Source organism: Capra hircus, chromosome 12 (assembly GCF_001704415.2).
Source record: "Capra hircus breed San Clemente chromosome 12, ASM170441v1, whole genome shotgun sequence".
NCBI classification, from domain to species: domain Eukaryota; kingdom Metazoa; phylum Chordata; class Mammalia; order Artiodactyla; family Bovidae; genus Capra; species Capra hircus.
The window spans coordinates 50469444-50488843 of record NC_030819.1 but is presented as its reverse complement, the minus strand read 5'-3'; the positions used below and the strand labels follow the sequence as shown (position 1 = coordinate 50488843).

Genomic DNA, 19400 nt, shown 5'->3' with positions numbered 1-19400 from the left:
CTGGTCAAGGAACTAAGATCTCACAAGCCATATACTATGGCCAAAAAAAAAAAAAAAAAAAGTAAATGGATGATTGAAGGATACAAGATTAATACACAAAAGTCAGTAATTTGTTGTTGTTGCTATAGTTGTTCAGTTGCTAGGTTGTGTCTGACTCTGGGACCTCATAGACTGTAATGTTTTTACACACCAGCAATGAACAAGTGAAACTTAAAATTACAAGCACAATACCACTTCCATTACCACCCAAAACAAATGAATACTTAGATAAAAATTAACAAATTACCTATAAGATATATATGAGGAAAACTACCAATCTCTGATAAATGAAATCAAAGAAATAAATAAAAGGAGAGACATAGCATGTTGATGAATAGGAAGACTCAATATTGAGATATTCTGGAAGGGCAAAACTATGGAGACAGAGAGATCAGGGGTTACAGGGGTTGGATGGGGAGAGGGATCAATAAGTGGAGAACAGAAGAGATTTAGAGTAGTGAAAATACTATGTGTGATGTTACGATGCTGGATACAGGTCATTATAATTTGTTTGACTCACAGAATGTACAACATAAAAAGTGACCCTAATGTCATGACTCTGGTTGATGATGACGTGTCAGTGTAAGCTCGTGGACTGTAACAAATGTCTCATCTGGTGGGGGATGTTGATAAGTAGAAGAGACTGTGCAGGTGTAAGGGCAAGAAGTGTATAGGAAAGTGTATTCCTTCCTCTTAATTTTGTAGCCAACCGAAAACTGCTCCAAAAAAAGTCTTAAAAAAAGATGAGGACTTCCTTGATAGTCTAGTGGTTAAGTGCCTGTCAATGCAGGGGATTAGGGTTCTATTCCTGGTCCAGGAAGATACCACATGCTGTGGAGCAACTAAGCCCGAGCACCACAACTAGAGAAAGCTCCCACACAGCAACAAAGACTCGGCATAACCAAAAATAAGTAAAAATTTTAAGGTGATAATATATATCTTAAAAGACTGTGTTGTGATGATTAATGAGTTAATAAGTAAAAAGCAATTAGAGTAATGCCCAGTACAAGAGCACCCCTGTAAGTAGAAGCCAGCCATGCAGCTACACATTTCCTTACCATAAATAATCAGTCTAAAATATCAATAGTGTTGAAGTTAAGAAAACCTGTTCCAGTGCTTCTGAGGCACCTCAGTGTGGATGGTCTGACCTAGGGAATAAGTATGGCAGAAGAGAACTCAGACCTGTGGTTCTCCAACATTCTCAAGTGTAGATTCCCAGCAAAGACAGAGAGTGAAGAGTGGCCAGTGGCTGTGAGAATATCAGGGAATATCACAGTGCAAAAGATAAAACACTGTTTTAAGAAAGTAGGAGGGAAGTGATCATTAATAATAGAGTTGTATTTATGATGCCAGACTATTTCCCTAAGACTATATACTTTAACTGTACCACATCTTAGTTGTAGCATGTGGGATCTAGTTCTCGACCAGGAATCAAACCCCAGGCCCTCTTCACTGGGCGTGTGGAGTTTTAGCCACCGGACCACAAGGGAAGTCGCAGACTGTACTTGAATTAATTTGTTTAATATGCACAAAAACTCTGCAAAGAAGGTATTTTTTCTATATGACACGTGATGAAACTCCCAGATCTACAGTGTCAAATGCTACTGCAAGATCTGTGACAGGACAGCTGTCTCTGGTCAAAGTGGGAGATGTTGCCCATGGTGACAAGAGAGGTTTCAGTGGGATGGAATGTGGGATAGACATGTGCTTGTGTGGCTGAAGGAGAAATCAGGTGATGAGTGAATCAAGACAAAGCAAACACAACTTGTTTCCTTTCTTGCTTGACTACAGTTCAGTTCAGTCACAGTCCTGTCGGACTCTTCGACCCCATGAACCGCAGCACGCCAGGCCTCCCTGTCCATCGTCCTCCCTGGAGTTCACCCAAACCCATGTTCATTGAGTCAGTGATGCCATCCAACCATCTCATCCTCTGTCGTCCCCTTTTCCTCCTGCCCTCAATCTTTCCCATCATCAGGGTCTTTTCAAGTGAGTCAGCTCTTCGTACCAGGTGGCCAAAGTATTGGAGTTTCAGCTTCAGCATCAGTCCTTCCAATGAATATTTAGGACTGATTTCCTTTATGATGGACTGGTTGGATCTCCTGGCAGTCCAAGGGACTCTGGAGTCTTCACCAACAAGAAATGGTAACTAAAGGACAACCCGTGGTTCTGGAATAGTTCCCCCCCTCCTTTTTTTCAAGATGCTAGTTTCATTAACAGTTTCTTTTGCTGGTGGGACTAGTTCAGTAGAACTGAATAGTTCAATAGAACTGATCTATTAACTATTAGATCAAGTAACTATTCACCTTGGAAGGGGATTAGGTAACTGTAGAAGCAAAGCACTTAAAAGATGCCATCCAGTGGTTTGTCCTTAGAGGGGATTTTTGACCAGTCGTTTTATTAATAGGACATAAGGCAGCACGTATGGCTACATATGGAATTAAGTAGGCTGATTTGGTGCTGATAGAATGAGGCAATTTTCTTCTGATTGTGTCTTTTTCTTCAGTGAAATTAACAAATTTGACAATATCATCTATGAGTGCCTTGGGGAGGATCTTATTTCAGATTAGGGATTGAACCTGGGGCCACTGCAGTGGAAGGGCAGAGTACCAAGGACTGGACTGTCAGGCAATCGCTAAGATTTACTTCCGTCTTTCCAAAAAGTTCTCTATCTCTACTTAGTCAATCTTACTTTCCCTTCCAGCTTCTGGCAACCACTGTAGCTAGTTTTCCAGAATGTCATATATTTAGTGTGTAGCCTTTGAGTCACATTATTGCGTTTATCAGTAGTTTTTTCCTTTTTATTGCTGAATATGTTCTATTATATGAATGTACCACTGTTAGTCCATTCACCAGTTGGACATTTGGGTTCTTTCCAGTTTTCGTTGATTACAAATAAAATCCCTATAGAGATTTTCATACAGGTCTTTGTGTGAACACAGGTTTTCATTCCAGCTGGGTAAATAGCAGAGGTATTCCCGTTCTCCAATTTTTTAATTTAAACGTCTCGTGCAAAATCTTTAGCCGATACTGAGTATTATTGCTGTTCTGGGCTTTCCGGATGTCTCAATGGGTAAAGAACCTACCTGCAATGAGGGAGACCCGGGAGATCTTCCCCGGTCGGGAAGATTCCCGGAGGAGGGCATGGCAACCCACTCCGGTATTCTTGCCTGGAAAATCCCACGGACAGAGGGGTACCGGGGCTACACAGTCCACGGGGTAGCAGAGTCGGACACGACTGAGCGACTAAGCACAGCACAGCAACACTGCCCATTCTAAAATAAGCATTTAAATTCACGAGAAACTGAAGGGTTTGTAAAGTGACCGTGAATGGATTTCTTTTTAATACTTAATGTGCCTGCCGGGAGCGGTACCGCGCAGAATTGAGTAGTTTGGCCGACATAGTATTTAGCTTGAAAATCTTAAAATATCTACCATCTGGCCCTTTACAGAAAACGTTTGATGACCCTGTCCTAGAGTGTGATCCATAGTTCAGGGAGTCCTTCTTTGAGGTGAATAATCAACATCACAACTATTATATAGAACTGGATTTTTCATTACGAAATATAATAACCTTGCTCTTGAAAAGGGCGGAAATGTATTTTCACTTGTTTCAATTACTGGGAAATACCTCGTTATTCATGCTATGTATAAAATCTGCAAGTCTTCACTTTCCCGCTGTCATTGAAAATAGAGCTGGATGTCAAGGAGAATGTGGATGTTTCCCTGAATCATTGCGTTTTCACACACTGCTGCAACACCTACTGCCACTGTTATCTTGTACTGAGAACCCGCATCTTTCCGAGCCCTGGGAAGGCTGGGAACAGGGACGCGCGCACATGGGTACGCATGCGCACGCCTCCAGGGCGACGTTGGCGCAGGAGTGCGCAGGCGCATCGGCCTCAGCGCGCCCTCGGAGGGGCGGGGCTTGCGTGGCGTCTCTCTCTCCGACCGCGGCTATAGCGGCGCCATCTTGGGCGTGAGTGCGGGTGGCTGGCTGGAGGTGTTTCGAAGCTAGTTCTTCCCGACCTCTGTTCCCTGGGTCGACACCGACGTGCATTTCGAGCTTTCGGCCGGCTCGGGAGGCACGCGCTGAGATGATGCTGAGAGGAAACTTGAAGCAAGTGCGCATTGAGAAGAACCCGGCGCGCCTTCGCGCTCTGGAGTCGGCGGCCGGAGAGGGGGACCCGGCGGCCCTGGCGCTCGCGCTGCCGGGGGAGCCGCCGGTTCCCGCCGCGCCCGCCGGAGAAGACCGGCCGGCTGACGAGGGCGGTTTCACCATTGACATCAAGAGCTTCCTCAAGCCGGGCGAGAAGACGTACACGCAGCGCTGCCGCCTCTTCGTGGGGAACCTGCCCACGGACATCACCGAAGACGACTTCAAGCGGTTGTTCGAACGCTATGGCGAGCCCAGCGAGGTCTTCATCAACCGCGACCGCGGCTTCGGCTTCATCCGCCTGGTGAGGGGCGGGCTGGGGCGCGGGCCTCCCGGGGCTCGGGCGCTGCTAGGTCCCTCATTTTCCCTCCGCTCACCTCGCCTCTCTGCTGTCCCCGGCTCACCTCGACCCCCCGTCACCTCTCCCTCACCTCGGACTCCTCCCCCTCCCCCCAAGCCGGGCGGCTGTCGCTTGGCTCGCGTGAGGGAACTTCCCACGAGGACTTACCGCTTTTTGTGTGTCTCCCTTACGCCCTGTGGTAGTAGAACAGCACGCGTTTTTCCGTTTCATCTAAACCTTAATAGGAATTAATGGCTGGCCTGTAATAACCACTAAGTAAAAGTTATCATTATCCTGAGTTATAAAGTAAATCTTTGGTTCAAGTACTTTAATAGGTTTTCTCTCCGTGAGTGGACAAGGCAAAAATCTTAATATGGAGAAAACTGATCTTAATTAAGTGTCACTAGTATAACTATGTGAGTGTTCAGTACTTGAAATGTGGTTATTGCGGCCGAGGAATTGAATTTTAAATTTTATTTGTTCTCAGTTTAAATAGCCACATGTGGTTTGTGGCTGCTACTGTTGGATAACACGGGTCCTCACTTTTCTTCAAAAAAGCTTTCTATAGGATTGTGAAATGGGGAGGTGAGAAGGGCTGCTATTGTCTGCTCTTTTGAGATATGCTTCTTCAGAGCCATCACCCTAAATATTTGTGTAAGAATGTTAAAAATTTTTCAGTTGGAAATTACAGTTTAGTTTGAGATTTGAGTTCCTGGATAACTTTACTGTTTAATCTGAACTCTGTGTTTAACAGGTGAATTTAAAAACTTTAAATAGTTGTGAGCTATTAGACATTTTTTTTCTGTTTAGGAAAATCATAGTGCATACTTGATCTGAATATAAGTACCTGATCTGAATATTGGTAATGGTGTGGGGTTTCCCAGGTGGCTTAGTGGTAAAGAATTCTGCAATGCAGGAGAGGCCGTTACCATCCCTGGGTTGGGGAGATCTCCTTGAGAAGGGAATGGCAACTCACTTCAGTATTCTTTTCTGAAAAATCCCATGGACAGAAGAGTCTAGTGGGCTACAGTCCATGGGGTCTCTCAAGAGTCAGACACAGCTTAGCAACTAAACAACACACTACAGCCAGCACAATGGCTGTAGTGTGTAGTGCTGGTGTAGTGGCTGTTGGAAAGTGGCAAGTGGAGCCAGTGGAGGTTGTTAGACCCAAGTTCAAGCAGTCTCTCTTGGGGTAGTAACTTCAGTTTTTTGTTTTCTGTATTCCTTTAAGAACCTCTAATTTCAACGTTTTATGAAGAGTGTGATTCAGAGATAGAGCTGGAAGGCTGTATTGATGAATTGTGGATTTTGTATAGGTTCAAATCAGATTTGTGTGTGATTTTGGACAAGTTACTTGAACCTTTATAAGCCTGTTTCCCTATGTGAAATGAGGATAGTAGCAAAACCCACTTCATGAGATTGTTGGTGAGGCTGATGAAGGATAAGGCAAAGACCTGTGTATGTGTATTAATATATGGGGGAGGAATAAATGACTGGCATGTAATAACCACTTAGTAAAAGTTATTGTCACTTCTGAGCTATGAAGTAAGGAAATCCTTGGTTCGTTTCAAGTACATAATTTTAATTGTCTTGATAGTTACTTCAGTACACATATAGAGCAGTAGTTCTCAAATGGAGTGGTTTTACTTCACAGAGGACATGTGGCAATGTCTGGAGACATTTTTGGTTGTTAAACAGTGGTGGTGGAGGGGTGGTTCTACTGGCATAAACATCCAACAGTGCACAGGACAGCCCCCACAGTAAGAATTATCTTGTCCATAATATGCTGAGGTTGGGAAACTCTGATGTACAACCATTTAAAACCAAAAGTATAAACTTTGAAGATGCACTATGGCATGAAATTCTTGATAGCATAAACATTTTATTATTTTTCCTAGAAAGTATTAAAAATTGTATTTGTTTCCAACAATAAAAAAGTACTTGATTTAACATAAAAATGAAAGTTTGTTTATCTTGAAAAATGACATGTCACACTTTGTCACTATATCTGACTGAATCTGAACAGAAGATGCTCTCTAGAAACACTTCATAGAGTCCTCACCAGGCTCGCGCTCTCGTGCCCTGCCCACAAACATACTATTATGACTAATTTCAGAGTTTAGAAATGAACATTGATACACTCAATATTCATACATTCAATACCGAGAGTCTACAATTAAATTTTGCTGTAATTTTTTCACGTATCTGTTCATCTCTGTCTCACTCCATCCATCAGTCCATGACTCAGCATGCTTATCATTAACTAGAGTCCAATTTTGTTTTTTAAGGTATTTGAAACCTACATATAATGAGATGCACAGATACTTAGTGTATAATCTTGTGATTTTAGATTAAGATACTGTCATCACCCCGTGAAATTTGCTCATGTTTCTTCTCATTCCTAGTTATATGTGTGACAGCAATTCTAATCCAAGACTCTGTTCCTAAAAGTTAGCTCTCAAGAGTTAAGTTACTGACATCTTGGCTGCAAAGGACGTAACCCTTGTTAGGTGTTTGTGAAATGTTTGCTGGTACTATTGCTGTTACAGAGTTAAAGAGTAATAAAATGGCCATTTTGAATATCTAAAGAGGTTAGGTTCATTTGTTTTTGTAAAATTAATTCTGTAGGTAGATTTTTGCATAAGTGAAGTAGTTTAAAGCTGTTGTGAACATTTCAGAGATTGAATAAAAAGCTGTTGTGATCTTAAGACTTTTTCATAAGAAAGTACAATTTGTACTTTTCTCACGAAATGCATATTAAGCCTCTTTCAGTTTTTTGCTGGAAGTTCTCACAACTGAAAAAGAACATACCTGTAGTAAGCTTACAAGTTTGCTGTATTAGATGCCTGCCTGTGTTTTGTAGAAACTTTTGAGTTCTTCAAGAAGGAAATTCTCTTACCTTGTAGTTTGGCAATGAACATATTCTCTAGTTTATAATAATAAGGATATGTGTACATGCTTTTCTGTTTAATGGAGAGACTTCTTACAGCCCATGAACGGGTATTTGCTTTTCTTAGTGTAGTGGGAGAAATGTGTAGACCATGAAAATGTTTTAGAAAAAGTAATTAATAACACCTGATGGCAGTTGTTTTTTTTTTTTTAACAAATAATGTAAAATAAATGGAAATGAAAAGGGATTTGTCTGGCATTGGAGAGGTGACAACAAACATGAAGTGTATAGAGAAACTATTTTCAATAATAGTTTCTAGTAATTGATACTTGGTCTTAAAAAGTATTTCTGTATTTCCTTTAATACATTTAGGAGACTTATGAAAGACACTGGTTGCATATTTAATAGCTGGTAATCTACACTCCATGGGTCATAAAAGAGTTGGATTTGACTTAGCGACTAAACAATAGCAGTCTGTTTATGAACAGATCATCTTTAAGTGATGATTTTTAACAGAATGTTGGGGTTGGAACTTTCTATTAAAATGTTTAAAACTACTTATCTTAAAAAAATTAATAAAATACGTGTGATACCATAACTGAAAGACACAGAAACAAAGTGGCCCTGTCAGCCATTTTGTAAAACTACCCAGCCCTCTTCAGAAACAAGCCACTATTAAAAATTTTTTTGTTAACTGTAATTTTTTAAAAAGTGATCTTTTTCTTCCTAAAAAGGAGTCCAGAACACTGGCTGAAATTGCAAAAGCAGAGCTGGATGGCACCATTTTGAAGAGCAGACCTCTCCGAATTCGTTTTGCTACACATGGAGCAGCCCTAACTGTTAAGAACCTTTCTCCAGTGGTTTCCAATGAGCTACTAGAGCAAGCATTTTCCCAGTTTGGTCCAGTAGAGAAAGCTGTTGTTGTGGTGGATGATCGTGGTAGAGCCACGGGAAAAGGTTTTGTGGAATTTGCAGCAAAACCTCCTGCACGAAAGGCTCTGGAAAGATGTGGTGATGGGGCGTTCTTGCTAACAACGTAAGTTTAAACGTCTTTCTTCTATAGAGTTACACATAGGCTTCTTTCTGTTCTGCCTCTTTTCTATGTAGTTCCTTCCCTGTATGTTGTCTTGGCATGTGGTAAATAGGTGTTGAGTAAGTATTCAGTGAATACAAATAAGGGTATTATTTGTGTACCTCCAGGAGTCAAGAATCAATACTTTACTCAAACTTCAGTGTATTAATCCATACGGAATCTCAGGAATGTTTTGTGTTACCGTTTTTATTCAGCCTATTGAATATGTATTAGGTGCAAAGCAAAACGTTACATTTAATGAATGAGGTTTTAATCAGTTTTGAAATATAATTTACATATGTTAAAATGCATCCAGTTTTGCATGTATAGTGCAGTGAAGTTTTAAAAAATGTATGTAGTCATTTACCCTCCACCACAATCAAGATAACATTTTCAGCATCCAACAAAAATTCTTATGTGTCCTTTTGCAGTTACTCCTCTTATCCCTGCCTAGACTGCTCTTGATCTTTCTGTTACTATAGTTTTGTTTTTTTCTTATATTTCATATAAATGAAGTTATATATTAATAGTATATATTCTTTTGTGTGTGATTTCTTTTGCTTAGCATAATGTTTATGAGATTTCATCCATATCACTATATTAGTATTTTGTTCCTTTTTATGGCCAAGTTACAACTGTGGTGACCTTTGGGTGGATGTTCAAGTGGCTTCCGAACTAAAAAAGAGCTATTATGAACATTTGTGTATAAAACTTCTTGTGAACAGTATACTTTCATGTAGCTTAGGTAATACTTAGGAGTAAATGTATGTTCAACTTCATGAGGAAATCCCAAGCTGTTTTCTAGATATGTGTATCATTTTACATTCCCGCTAGCAATGAATAAGAGAGTTCTAATGATCATGCCCCTCAGCAACACTTGAAAGTTTTAGATATTCTAGTGAGTGTAGTGGTGTCTCTTTGTGGTTTAAATATTGTTTTCTTAACAACTGATGATAAGTATCTTTTCATGTGCTTTTTGGATATGTGTCTTTTTGTGAAATGTCTGTTGATATTTTTGCCTTAAAAACAAAATTTATTTGGCTTCACCGCAGCTTAGTTGTGGCATGTGGGATCTAGTTCCCTGACCAGGGGTCAAACCCTGGCCCCCGTGCATTGGGAGTACAGAGTCATATCCACTGGACCACCAGAGAAGTTCCTTGCCTGTTTTTTAATTGGCTGGTTTGTCTTAATGTTTTTTTGACAATTCTGGGTCTAGGCCTGTATTAACACTATTTCATCCCCGTCTGTGGCTTGCTTTTTAATTTTTTAAAAAAGATAATTTATTTAATGGATTTATTTGGCTGCACCTGGTCTTGGTTGCGGCAAACAGAATCTGCCATCTTAACTGGGGCATGTAGAATGTTTAGTTGCCATATGGCAAGATTTTTAGTTGCGGCATGTCGGAGTGTCCAGGGATCGAACCCAGGTCCCCTGCATTGGGAGCGCAGAGTCTTAGCCACTGGAGCACCAGGAAGTCCTTTTAATTTTTTTTAATCGTGTTTTTCAAACCAGAAGTTGTTCTATTTTGTGAAGTCCAGTTTATCAATTTATTTTCTTTCTTGGTTTGTTCCTTGGAATTATTGTGTATGAAATCTTTGCCTTTCCTAAGGTAGCAAAGCTTTCTCATATTTTCTTGAGAAATTTTATAGCTTTTTGTTTAAACCTGTGATACGTTTTGAGTGTGAGGTGAGATAGCAGTTCATTACTTTAATGTTCTGGCACCATTAATTGAGAAGGTTATGATTTTGCCTTTGTTACCTTTTACCTTTATCAAATAACTGGAAAAAAATCTGCTCTCTTTCCTGTTTCGTTGATTGGTATGTCTATTATGCTGTTACTGTACTTCTTAATTACCTTACCCTAGACTTTGAAGTCAGATAGTAGCATCCAGCTTTATTCTTTTTTTTTTAATTGTTCTGGTTATTATCATTTCTTTGTATATCCTTACTGATTTTAAAATCAGCTTGTCAATTTAAAAAGTTCTGTTGGGCTTTTGGTTGAAATTGTTTTGAATCTACAGATCATTCTGGGGAACATTAACATCTTCACAGTATCAGCACTTTTCCAATCCATGAATGTGATGTGTTTGTCCATTTACTTAAAAATATTTTAAAGTAATTATAGTGGTCATTAAACCTGTTGCCATATTAACATGGCTTTCTTTTCAGTTTGCCCACAAGAAAGTTCTCAATGTGCATTCTTAGTCTTCAGACTGAATTTGTAAAAGTTCCTAAGTTGATTATTGAATGGATTTCTTTTAGCTCTGGCACTTAAGCTATTGATTGGAATCATTCAAATATTTAGGGTTTGGGGAATTGGATACAAAGACAGTGTAGAAAAATTGTTTTCTATCTCCAAGGAGCTTAGTTTGGTGACTTGTGAAGCATTTTTCAGTTTGTTTTTGACAGTTAAGCATTTGTGCTGAAGCTCTTGCAGAGCAGACATTTTACAGCTCTGCCAGCTTGTTCTCTCAGAGATTTTGGTCTTGTTCCCATTCCCTTTGCTTTAGAGAGATGCTCTCTTTCCCCGTCATCACAGATCTTGCTCTCACATTTCGGTAAGATGTTATCTCCTAAAGAAAGCTGACTGTTTTACGTTAAAATAGCCTAATGCTTTACTCTCCAACTTAACTTTTCTTCATAGCACTTAAGGTTGCATTCTCTACCTAGAATGTAAGCTCCCCTGAGGTAGGGACTTTGTCTCGTTTAACACTATAATCCTGACACTTGTATTCTGATATTTCCTGGATTCTTAGTAAGTTTGCAATAGAAAGAGTAAAGGAAAGCAAGTCCTAAAGCAGTAGGCAAAGCATGTAATTAGTATATGTTTTCTGCTGTAAGCTTTGATTAATTGCTGTTTGTTAAAGTCATAGTCGGTAACTGATAAATATTTAACTATTTCTTCTTGTTCAGTCACTTAAGTCGTGTCAGACTCTTTGTGACTCCGTGGACTGCAGCATGCCAGGCTTCCTTGTCCTTCACTAATTCCTAGAGTTTGCTCAGATTAACGTCCATTGAGTTGGTGATGCCATACAACCGTCTCATCCTCTGCCGCCCTCTTCTTTTGCTTTCAGTCTTTCCTAGCATCAGGGTCTTTTCCAGTGAGTCAGCCATTCACATCAGGTGGCCAAAGTATTTCTTAACAGGTAGCTTTTAGAATAATTCATAAATGACATGCAGATGTCATCACCTGGAACTTGAGCAGCTGCACAGGGATCTTGGAGGTCTGATGATGGCCAAGAACAAACTAAAAGAGCAGAAGTCCAGGAATGTATTCCATCTAACTAGCTAAAAAAGCTTTAAGGTTAAAAATAAAGTAAAACCTGTTACCACTAATCTTTAAGAATATAAACATTGTGAATGCCGAAAAAGTTAACCGTGAATAAAGCTTTTGTAGATAAACAAAAGGAACATACAGACTTCTCAAAAGGCCTTTGCTTTGAGCTGCTGCAGAAACAGTTTTCTCAGCCATGTCATGAGAATGTACCATTTAATGTTGATGAAGCTACAAGATTAGTGGTCCAGTTGTAATACATTGGTGATGCATCAGATTCCCCCCAAAGACCAATCAATTAAATGTTTTATATAAAAAATAATTTATATACAGTTTTGAGGGCTTCCCTGGTTGGTGGCTCAGATGGTAAAGAATCCACCTGCAATGCAAGAGGATTCAATCCCTGGATTGGGAAAATCTCCTGGAGAAGGAAATGGTGATCCGCTTCAGTATTCTTCTTTTTATTATTTTTGTTTTTAAAAAAATTTTTTAGATTTCATGGCTGCAGTCACTGTCTGCAATGATTTTAAGTGAAAGTGAAGTCTCTCAGTCATGTCCGGCTCTTTGCGACCCTATGGACTGTAGCTCACCAGGCTCCTCTGTCCATGGGATTTTCCAGGCAAGAAAACGAGTGGGTTGCCATTTCCTTCTCCTGGTTCAGTATTCTTGCCTGGAGAATTCCATGGACAGAGGAGCCTGGCTGGCTACAGTCCCTGGGATCACAAAGAGTCGGACATTACTGAGTGACTAACACTTAACACACAACACTTAGAGGGAATGGGCAAGGTATTGAACATTTTATCTGTCTTATTTCATAATCACGATCTCTTGGATTTCTGGAGAACTGGTTATTATTTGTCCCATTTTTCAGATAATAAAATTGACTCAGAGATGTTAAGTAACTTGTTAAGATTTCACAGCTAATAAATGGTGGAGTTCAGTCTGATGCCACATTCCCTGCTTCTTAAAGTATGCCACAGGTGGAGTGGTTTCTACTTTCTGTAGATTTTCCTTGCTTAGGTCTTTTGTTGTTAAAGCTTCTCATGGAGCTCCAGATGTCCTCCCTGCTGTTTGAATACTTGATCTTAGCTGAAGTGTTGATTTATAGAGAGGGTTTTCCTGACTGCCTTATCTAAAGTGGCTCCTCTTATTCCTTCTGACAGTGTGATTTTTTCTTGGCTCTAAAATGATCCTTTTATTTTCTCATTTAAGGGCGGGGGCAATTTTTAGAAGACTTGCAGGGATTGTTTTGTTTATCCTTGGATCCCTAGCTCCAACTAGTCTTGGAACCTGTTAGGTGATCAGATTTATTGACTAACTGAATCTCAGATATCTTAGTTAATACAAGTGATTTATAAATGTGATATTACAGGGATTTTGTTTCTGAATGTAGACATCTTTTATAATCAAGATTTCTCTTGAAAATATCTTTAAATTGTCATAAAATGTTGTATACTATACATGGCTTTAGATAAACAGCTTTGTATACAGTATGTATAATGCTTAACACATAGTTGAAAAAGTATGTATAAGTTATATATCTATGCTGTTTTGAAATTACTAACGAGGCAGAAAAATGATAAAAAGGGAAAATTAAAAATTTATGATTATAATGGTATGCCCACATCTTTAAACTTTAGAATCATATCTAGAGCAGCAGAAGTGCTGATGCTTAGAACTCACATAAATTGAGGAGGCATAATGATAATGAAAAGTGCTCACTTTTTGAATTTTTCTTTCACTTTTTTGTTGTTTTAAAGATCATTGCAGGTTAACTTAAATGAAGATGTAGTGGTCTGTTCTTACTGTTTTCCGAATTATACCCTAACAATGCTGTGGGAGTTGTTTCCTTAGAAACAGGAAAATGTGTCTTTTAATTTCAATTTAGAGAAAGATATTTTCCCTTTAAAGAATCCTTTAATGTTAGTGTAAATGTTACCTTTATCTTCACTAATTGTTAGCATTTTGCCATAGCTTTTTCACTATGGGAAATACATACTTTTTTTTTTTCTTTTTTATTTGCCAATTCAGTTGAGTTGGCTGCAGAGTACAGTACTGAATTACAGTACTTGGCATGTATATCCTTTGAATATTCTCTTGCAGAGCTGCAGTGTAATTGTCACACTGAGGAAACAACGCTTACCCAATATTTTTATTTAATATTGAATGTCAGAATTTAATCCTAATTGAATATTAAAATTTTTTCCGTTGCCTATCAATGTATTTTATACTTAAAAAAAAAAGTTATCTATTTATTTATTTGGCTGCACCAGGTCTTAGTTGTGGCATGTGGGATTTAGTTTCCTGAACAGGGATTGAACCCCGGGACCCTGCATTGTGAATGCTGAGTATTAGCCACTGGACCACCAGAGAAGTCCTGGGTCTTACTTGGTTACATAAAAATTACTATATTTAAAATTTTTCACACTTGAACATTTATCAGTTTTACAGTCAAAGTAATGATTAACTTAGGGGCAACGTGAGAAGGAAAAGGTATCAACAATTCCAGATTTAACACATGGTTGTCAGTCTTTTTTTGTATATAATATTTACCTATGTTTGTAGAAGGAGTAAATTAAGTAATTACATGTATAAACAAAATTTTTAAAAATTACTTATTTGGCTCTGCTGGGTCTTTGTTGCTGCATGGGCTTTTCTCTAGTGGTGATGCACTTTGGGCTTCAGTAGTTGCAGCTCCCTGGCTCTAGAACAGGCTCAGTAGTTGTGGTGCATTGGCTCAGTTGCTCCAGGGCCTGTAGGGTCTTCCTGGATCAGGGCTCGAACCTGTGTCTCCTGCATTGGCAGGCAGATTCTTTACTTACTGAGCCACCAGGAAAGTCCTGTAGACAAAATTTAAGTTAGATTTTCCTTCTTTCTTTATTTTGCCACATTGCCCAAGTCTTGTGGGGTGTGGAATCTTGGTTCTCTGATCAGAGATTGAACCTAGGTGCTCAGTAGTGAGAACTTTGAGTCCTTACGTTAAGTTTAAAACTTAAATAAACAAGGTGGGTTGGACACAAGAGTGGTGCATACAATGAAGCCATAAATGTTCACATTTTAGCACGTATCCCAATAAAACAAGACACAGTCCCTTAAAGATGTCCCTTGTGTGCAACATGCATGGTCTTAATATGATGAATGGTTGTGGGTGATTCTTACTTACTCATATATCTCTTGAGAAATGGAATAGTGGAAGCAAGATGTAAATATATAACATTTGTATGTGTTTGTCAAGTTCTCTGCCAGAGAACTTGTAGGAAAGTATCTAGTGGCCACATTTATGTTGAAATTGAATTTTTTTTCTTGGCCAAGCCTTGGAGTATCTAGGATCTTAGTTCCCTAACCAGGGGTTGAACCCTTCCCCCAGTGTGTTGGGAGCACAGAGTCTTAACCACTGGACCTCCAGGGAAGTCCCTGAAGTTGGAATTGTATAATTATAACACTTACTCAGGTGTACAATTACAGTTACTCAGGTGTAGTTCTTACCTGGCTCTATTACTCTTTGAATGTTTGTGGTCCTGCCTCAGCTTCCAGGGAGTAAGTGGTTCATATGATGTGTCTTCCTTTTGTCCTTGGGCCCTTTTGGGTCCTCTTAGAAGTACCACATCCTCCTGTGGGCTGGGTGGGTTCAGGAGTTCTCAGCTGCTTTCTCAAACTTCATTGAGTCGTGTGAACTCTCTGAGGGTCTATTTACTCATTCTTTATTACATTTCTGTTTTTATGTATTGGACATGAGGTCTCAGACTGGAGAATGAGGCCTGTAAGTTCTTTTTCTTTTGGGTTTCCACTCACTTTACCTGAGGTTTCTAATTGCATTGTTTTTATTTACTCTAAGGTATTCCACACATGCTTGTGATTCTTTTTTTCTCTCAAATGTCTCACTAGCTCAGGAATAACTTTTTATGTGACCATTTTATAGCTTTACTTTCCATATAGAGAAGGATTTAGTCTCTGTTAATCTCTGGGTCTTTATTTATAAAGGGAAATATTTTGAACCCTGAAAGCTCCTTCACCTCTCTAGCTCCTCTGTTAACACCTCAGAAGTTAGCCATGATTTTTTTTCTCTTTAAAGCATCTATGTTCATTTTTCAGACTTGCTTTCATGCTGAGAGACTGATAGCAAGGAAACTTTAGTATTAGTATGTCATCTCCTCCACTTACTTCTCTTGTCTTTCCTCAGTGAGCCTTCCCTTCCTTAGGAAAACAATACAGAAGGAGGGTTTCCAGGTCAACTCTTTCATCATCTACTCTTGTCCCCACACCCCATTTCTTCCTTGATTGTGTTGCTTTTGGCTGTCCCTCTACACCCCCTTGGACTTCTCTGGTGGTTCAGATGGTAAAGCGTCTCCCTATAATGTGGGAGACCTGGGTTCGATCCCGGGGTCGGGAAGATCCCCTGGAGAAGGAAATGGCAACCCACTCCAGTACTCTTGCCTGGAGAATCCCATGAATGGAGGAGCCTGGTGGGCTAAAGTCCATGGGGTCGCAAAGAGTCAGACACTACTGAGCAACTTCACTTCACTTCTACACCCCCTTCCCTTTTGCTTGACTGACATCTTTTAGGCTGATATATTTTAGGTTTTAGAAAGACTTTTCCTTTTGAGACTAGTTGGGCAGTGGAAGGTTAGGAGCTGGGTGAAGTTGGGAGTTTGAGGCCATGGAGGGGATGGGGGTCCGGGTATGTGTGTGGATGAGACACACAGGCGAGTTGGATACTTGCTCCTCTGCGTTGCTCTTTGTAGAAGTTAACTGCAGTGGTCAGGCAGGTCTATGTTGATGTTTTTTTCTGTGGTCTCGAATAGACTCCATGCTCTAAAAATAAGCACTCATCTTTGACTTAGATGTTCACCTGTGTTGGTGCGCCAGTGTTTATTGACTGATTTTATGTGTATGTGTGATATTTTCTGAGACTTTTTTTCTCAGATAAATTTTCCAAGTTTGTATTTTGGAATTATTATAAAAGATTTCTAGGAAGATTTTAGTTCTAGGTACTGTTTTAATTCTTACTAATGCTTTTTACCTATCCAGGACCCCTCGTCCGGTCATTGTGGAGCCCATGGAACAGTTTGATGATGAAGATGGTTTGCCAGAGAAACTAATGCAGAAAACTCAGCAGTATCATAAGTAAGATCTTAATAAGATAAATTCTGATAAATTTAGAATGTGCTTTCAGGGGTATTTATTACTTTACATTTGTTATTGAATATTGTTGGATTATAAGGTGTTCTACTTAGTCTTGTTAGCTAGTAACAATTGTTAGCCAGTAACAATCTGGTCAATAGAGTGGGCTGGTTTACATGGAATGCTAGTTTTCTTGTGTATCTTGGTAAAAGGTTAACTTGACTTCAAAAAGTTCAACTTTTATAACTGGGGCATGGTTGGGTTCCATAAGAGTATACTGTCTGTAGTACCTATGCCAGAGAAACAGTGAATTTTAGATACAAAAGTTTCTGTATTGACTATGCTACAGGTGTATTATGAATTAAGAGGAGACTTTGGCAAGAGTAGAAAGATGGTTCTAGTTAAATAACTTGGGAAAGGGTAAGAATTATTCTTCAAAATTGTGTGTTTGTATGCATGCTCTGTCAGTCGTGTTCTACTCTTTGCAACCTCATGAACTACAGACAGTCAGGCTCCTCTGTTTGTGGGATTTTTCCAGGCAGGAATACTGGAGTGGGTTGCCATTTCCTTCTTCAAAGAATTCTTAAAGATGAAAAAGAAAAATAACCTTTTAACAAGTACTTTTCATTCAGTGTGGTTCAGATATTTTTATGTAAGCTGACTGTGTGAATACATTGTGTTGTTCTTAACTACTCAGTTGTTTATTATAGTAAGACTGTAGTGAACTTCCCTGGTGATCCCATTAGTTAAGACTGTGCTTCCAAAGCAAGGAGCACTGGTTTGATCCCTGTCAGAGAACTAAGATCTCACATGCTGTGTGGTGTGACTGAAAAACAAAAAACACTGTAATATTTGCATGCATGAATCTAAATATTGGAACGCCTTTGTGCCAGGCACTGTCCTAGATGCTGCCAGTGCAACTTAGAACTGTTTTTGCCCTCATGGTGCTTACATTTCTAGTGGCAGGGCTACACAATAAATACTGAACCAAAGATTAATGTTTTAATAAATATACTAAGTAGTGAGAAATACCATTTAAAACCACTAAAGTGAGGTATGATGCTAAGGTCAAAGAGTATGCATATTTAATGGTGATTAATTCTGGTAGATGGTTCTCCCAAAATATTATACCGATTTATACTCATTGGTGTATGCATAAAAGTATTTCTCTTCATCCTGACCAAAAAATGGTTATGATTATAAGATTTGATAGTTTGTGTTCAAAATAACATTTTACACATGTTTTAATAGCACTCTTTGATATTTTAGTGTAGACTGGTTTTCCCCTTGTAGTTGATTTAAATGACAAATGTGGGTGCTTTTTTATTGATTGATTTGGCTTTTGTTGTGGCACACAGACTCTGTAGTTGTGACTTGAGGGCTTTAGTAACTTCACGACATTTGGGATCTTAGTTTCCCGACCAGAGATTGAACCCACGTCCCCTGCATTGCAGGACAGATTCTTAAATACTGGATCGCCAGGGAAGTCCCTGGGTGCTTATTTTTAACTGGTGTTGGAGATGTATCAATGAACAGAATAAACCAGAAATTCTTGCTATATGGAGGAATGGGTAGCCTATCCCTTCTGCAGCAGATCTTCCCAACCCAGGAATTGAGCCAAGGTCTCTGGCATTGCAGGCAGATTCTTCACCAACTGAGCTATCACGGAAGCCCTTGGGAAGCAGGGGGTAAACAATAAAATAAAGGTGGCAGAAAGACAGGGAGAAGTGGGTGTAGGGGAGCAGAAGAATATGCCTCTTTTTATACAGATGGTTAAGGAAGCTTTTGTGAGGGTAGTATTTGATTCACAACTTGAAAGCGGGGGTGGGGGGAAGGGGCTGGTGGGGGAGGGCACCGGATGGGATAGGGATCTCAGTCAGCTGAAGGGTACGGCTCTGCAGGCTTTGGGGGAGGACTGACATGGTGCAGGTGCAGTGAGGAGGCCAGGTGAACTGGACCAGGGTGAGTATGGGGAACCTTGTGGCGATCAGGGGAGTTAGGACGTAGTGGGAGGAGTGCAGACTATGGGGCTTGTGGGCTATTGAACTAGCTTTGGCTTCTGTGATTCATGTGAAAGGAAGAAGCAGGATAGTGATTTAATTTTAAATTTAAAGCAGCTTTGTAGCTGCTCTGTTTAGATTATAAAGAGCCACTGGTGGGATTGGGGAGGTAAGTTTAGGATCCTGCTGACAGGAAGTGGTTACAGTGGTGATGACCAGAAGTGGTCAGATTCTGAATGTGGTTTGAAAATAGATTGGATTTTGCTGATGGATATGGAGATGTGGGAGAAAGAGAGTTAAAAGAGTGATGATGAGGTTTTTGGCCCAAATAACTGGGAAGTAGGGACTTGCTAGTGACTGACATGGAGAACCTGGAGGAGTAGATTTGGGGGAGGAGGATCAGGAACCTTGTTTTGGGATCTGTTGTCAAGGTAGTTGGATTTGTGTCTGGAATTCAGATGTGCTGTTTGGGCTCAAGTTACCAATGTGATGGAAAAGAATGTCAAACTCCT

At 39.7% G+C, this 19400-nt stretch overlaps 1 protein-coding gene and 1 pseudogene across 1 annotated transcript in view; both read left to right on the top strand.

Moving 5' to 3' along the window:
- The window catches only part of PSPC1 (paraspeckle component 1), a 49312-nt gene continuing 33901 nt past the window's right edge, over positions 3990 to 19400 (top strand). Inside the window, exons 1-3 of the mRNA XM_018056523.1 lie at positions 3990 to 4496; positions 8157 to 8458; positions 16796 to 16891. Coding sequence (XP_017912012.1) covers positions 4134 to 4496; positions 8157 to 8458; positions 16796 to 16891 — 761 coding nt within the window. The 5' untranslated portion in view covers positions 3990 to 4133. The remainder of the gene's footprint in view (positions 4497 to 8156; positions 8459 to 16795; positions 16892 to 19400) is intronic.
- LOC102172912 lies at positions 11703 to 12024 on the top strand (annotated as a pseudogene).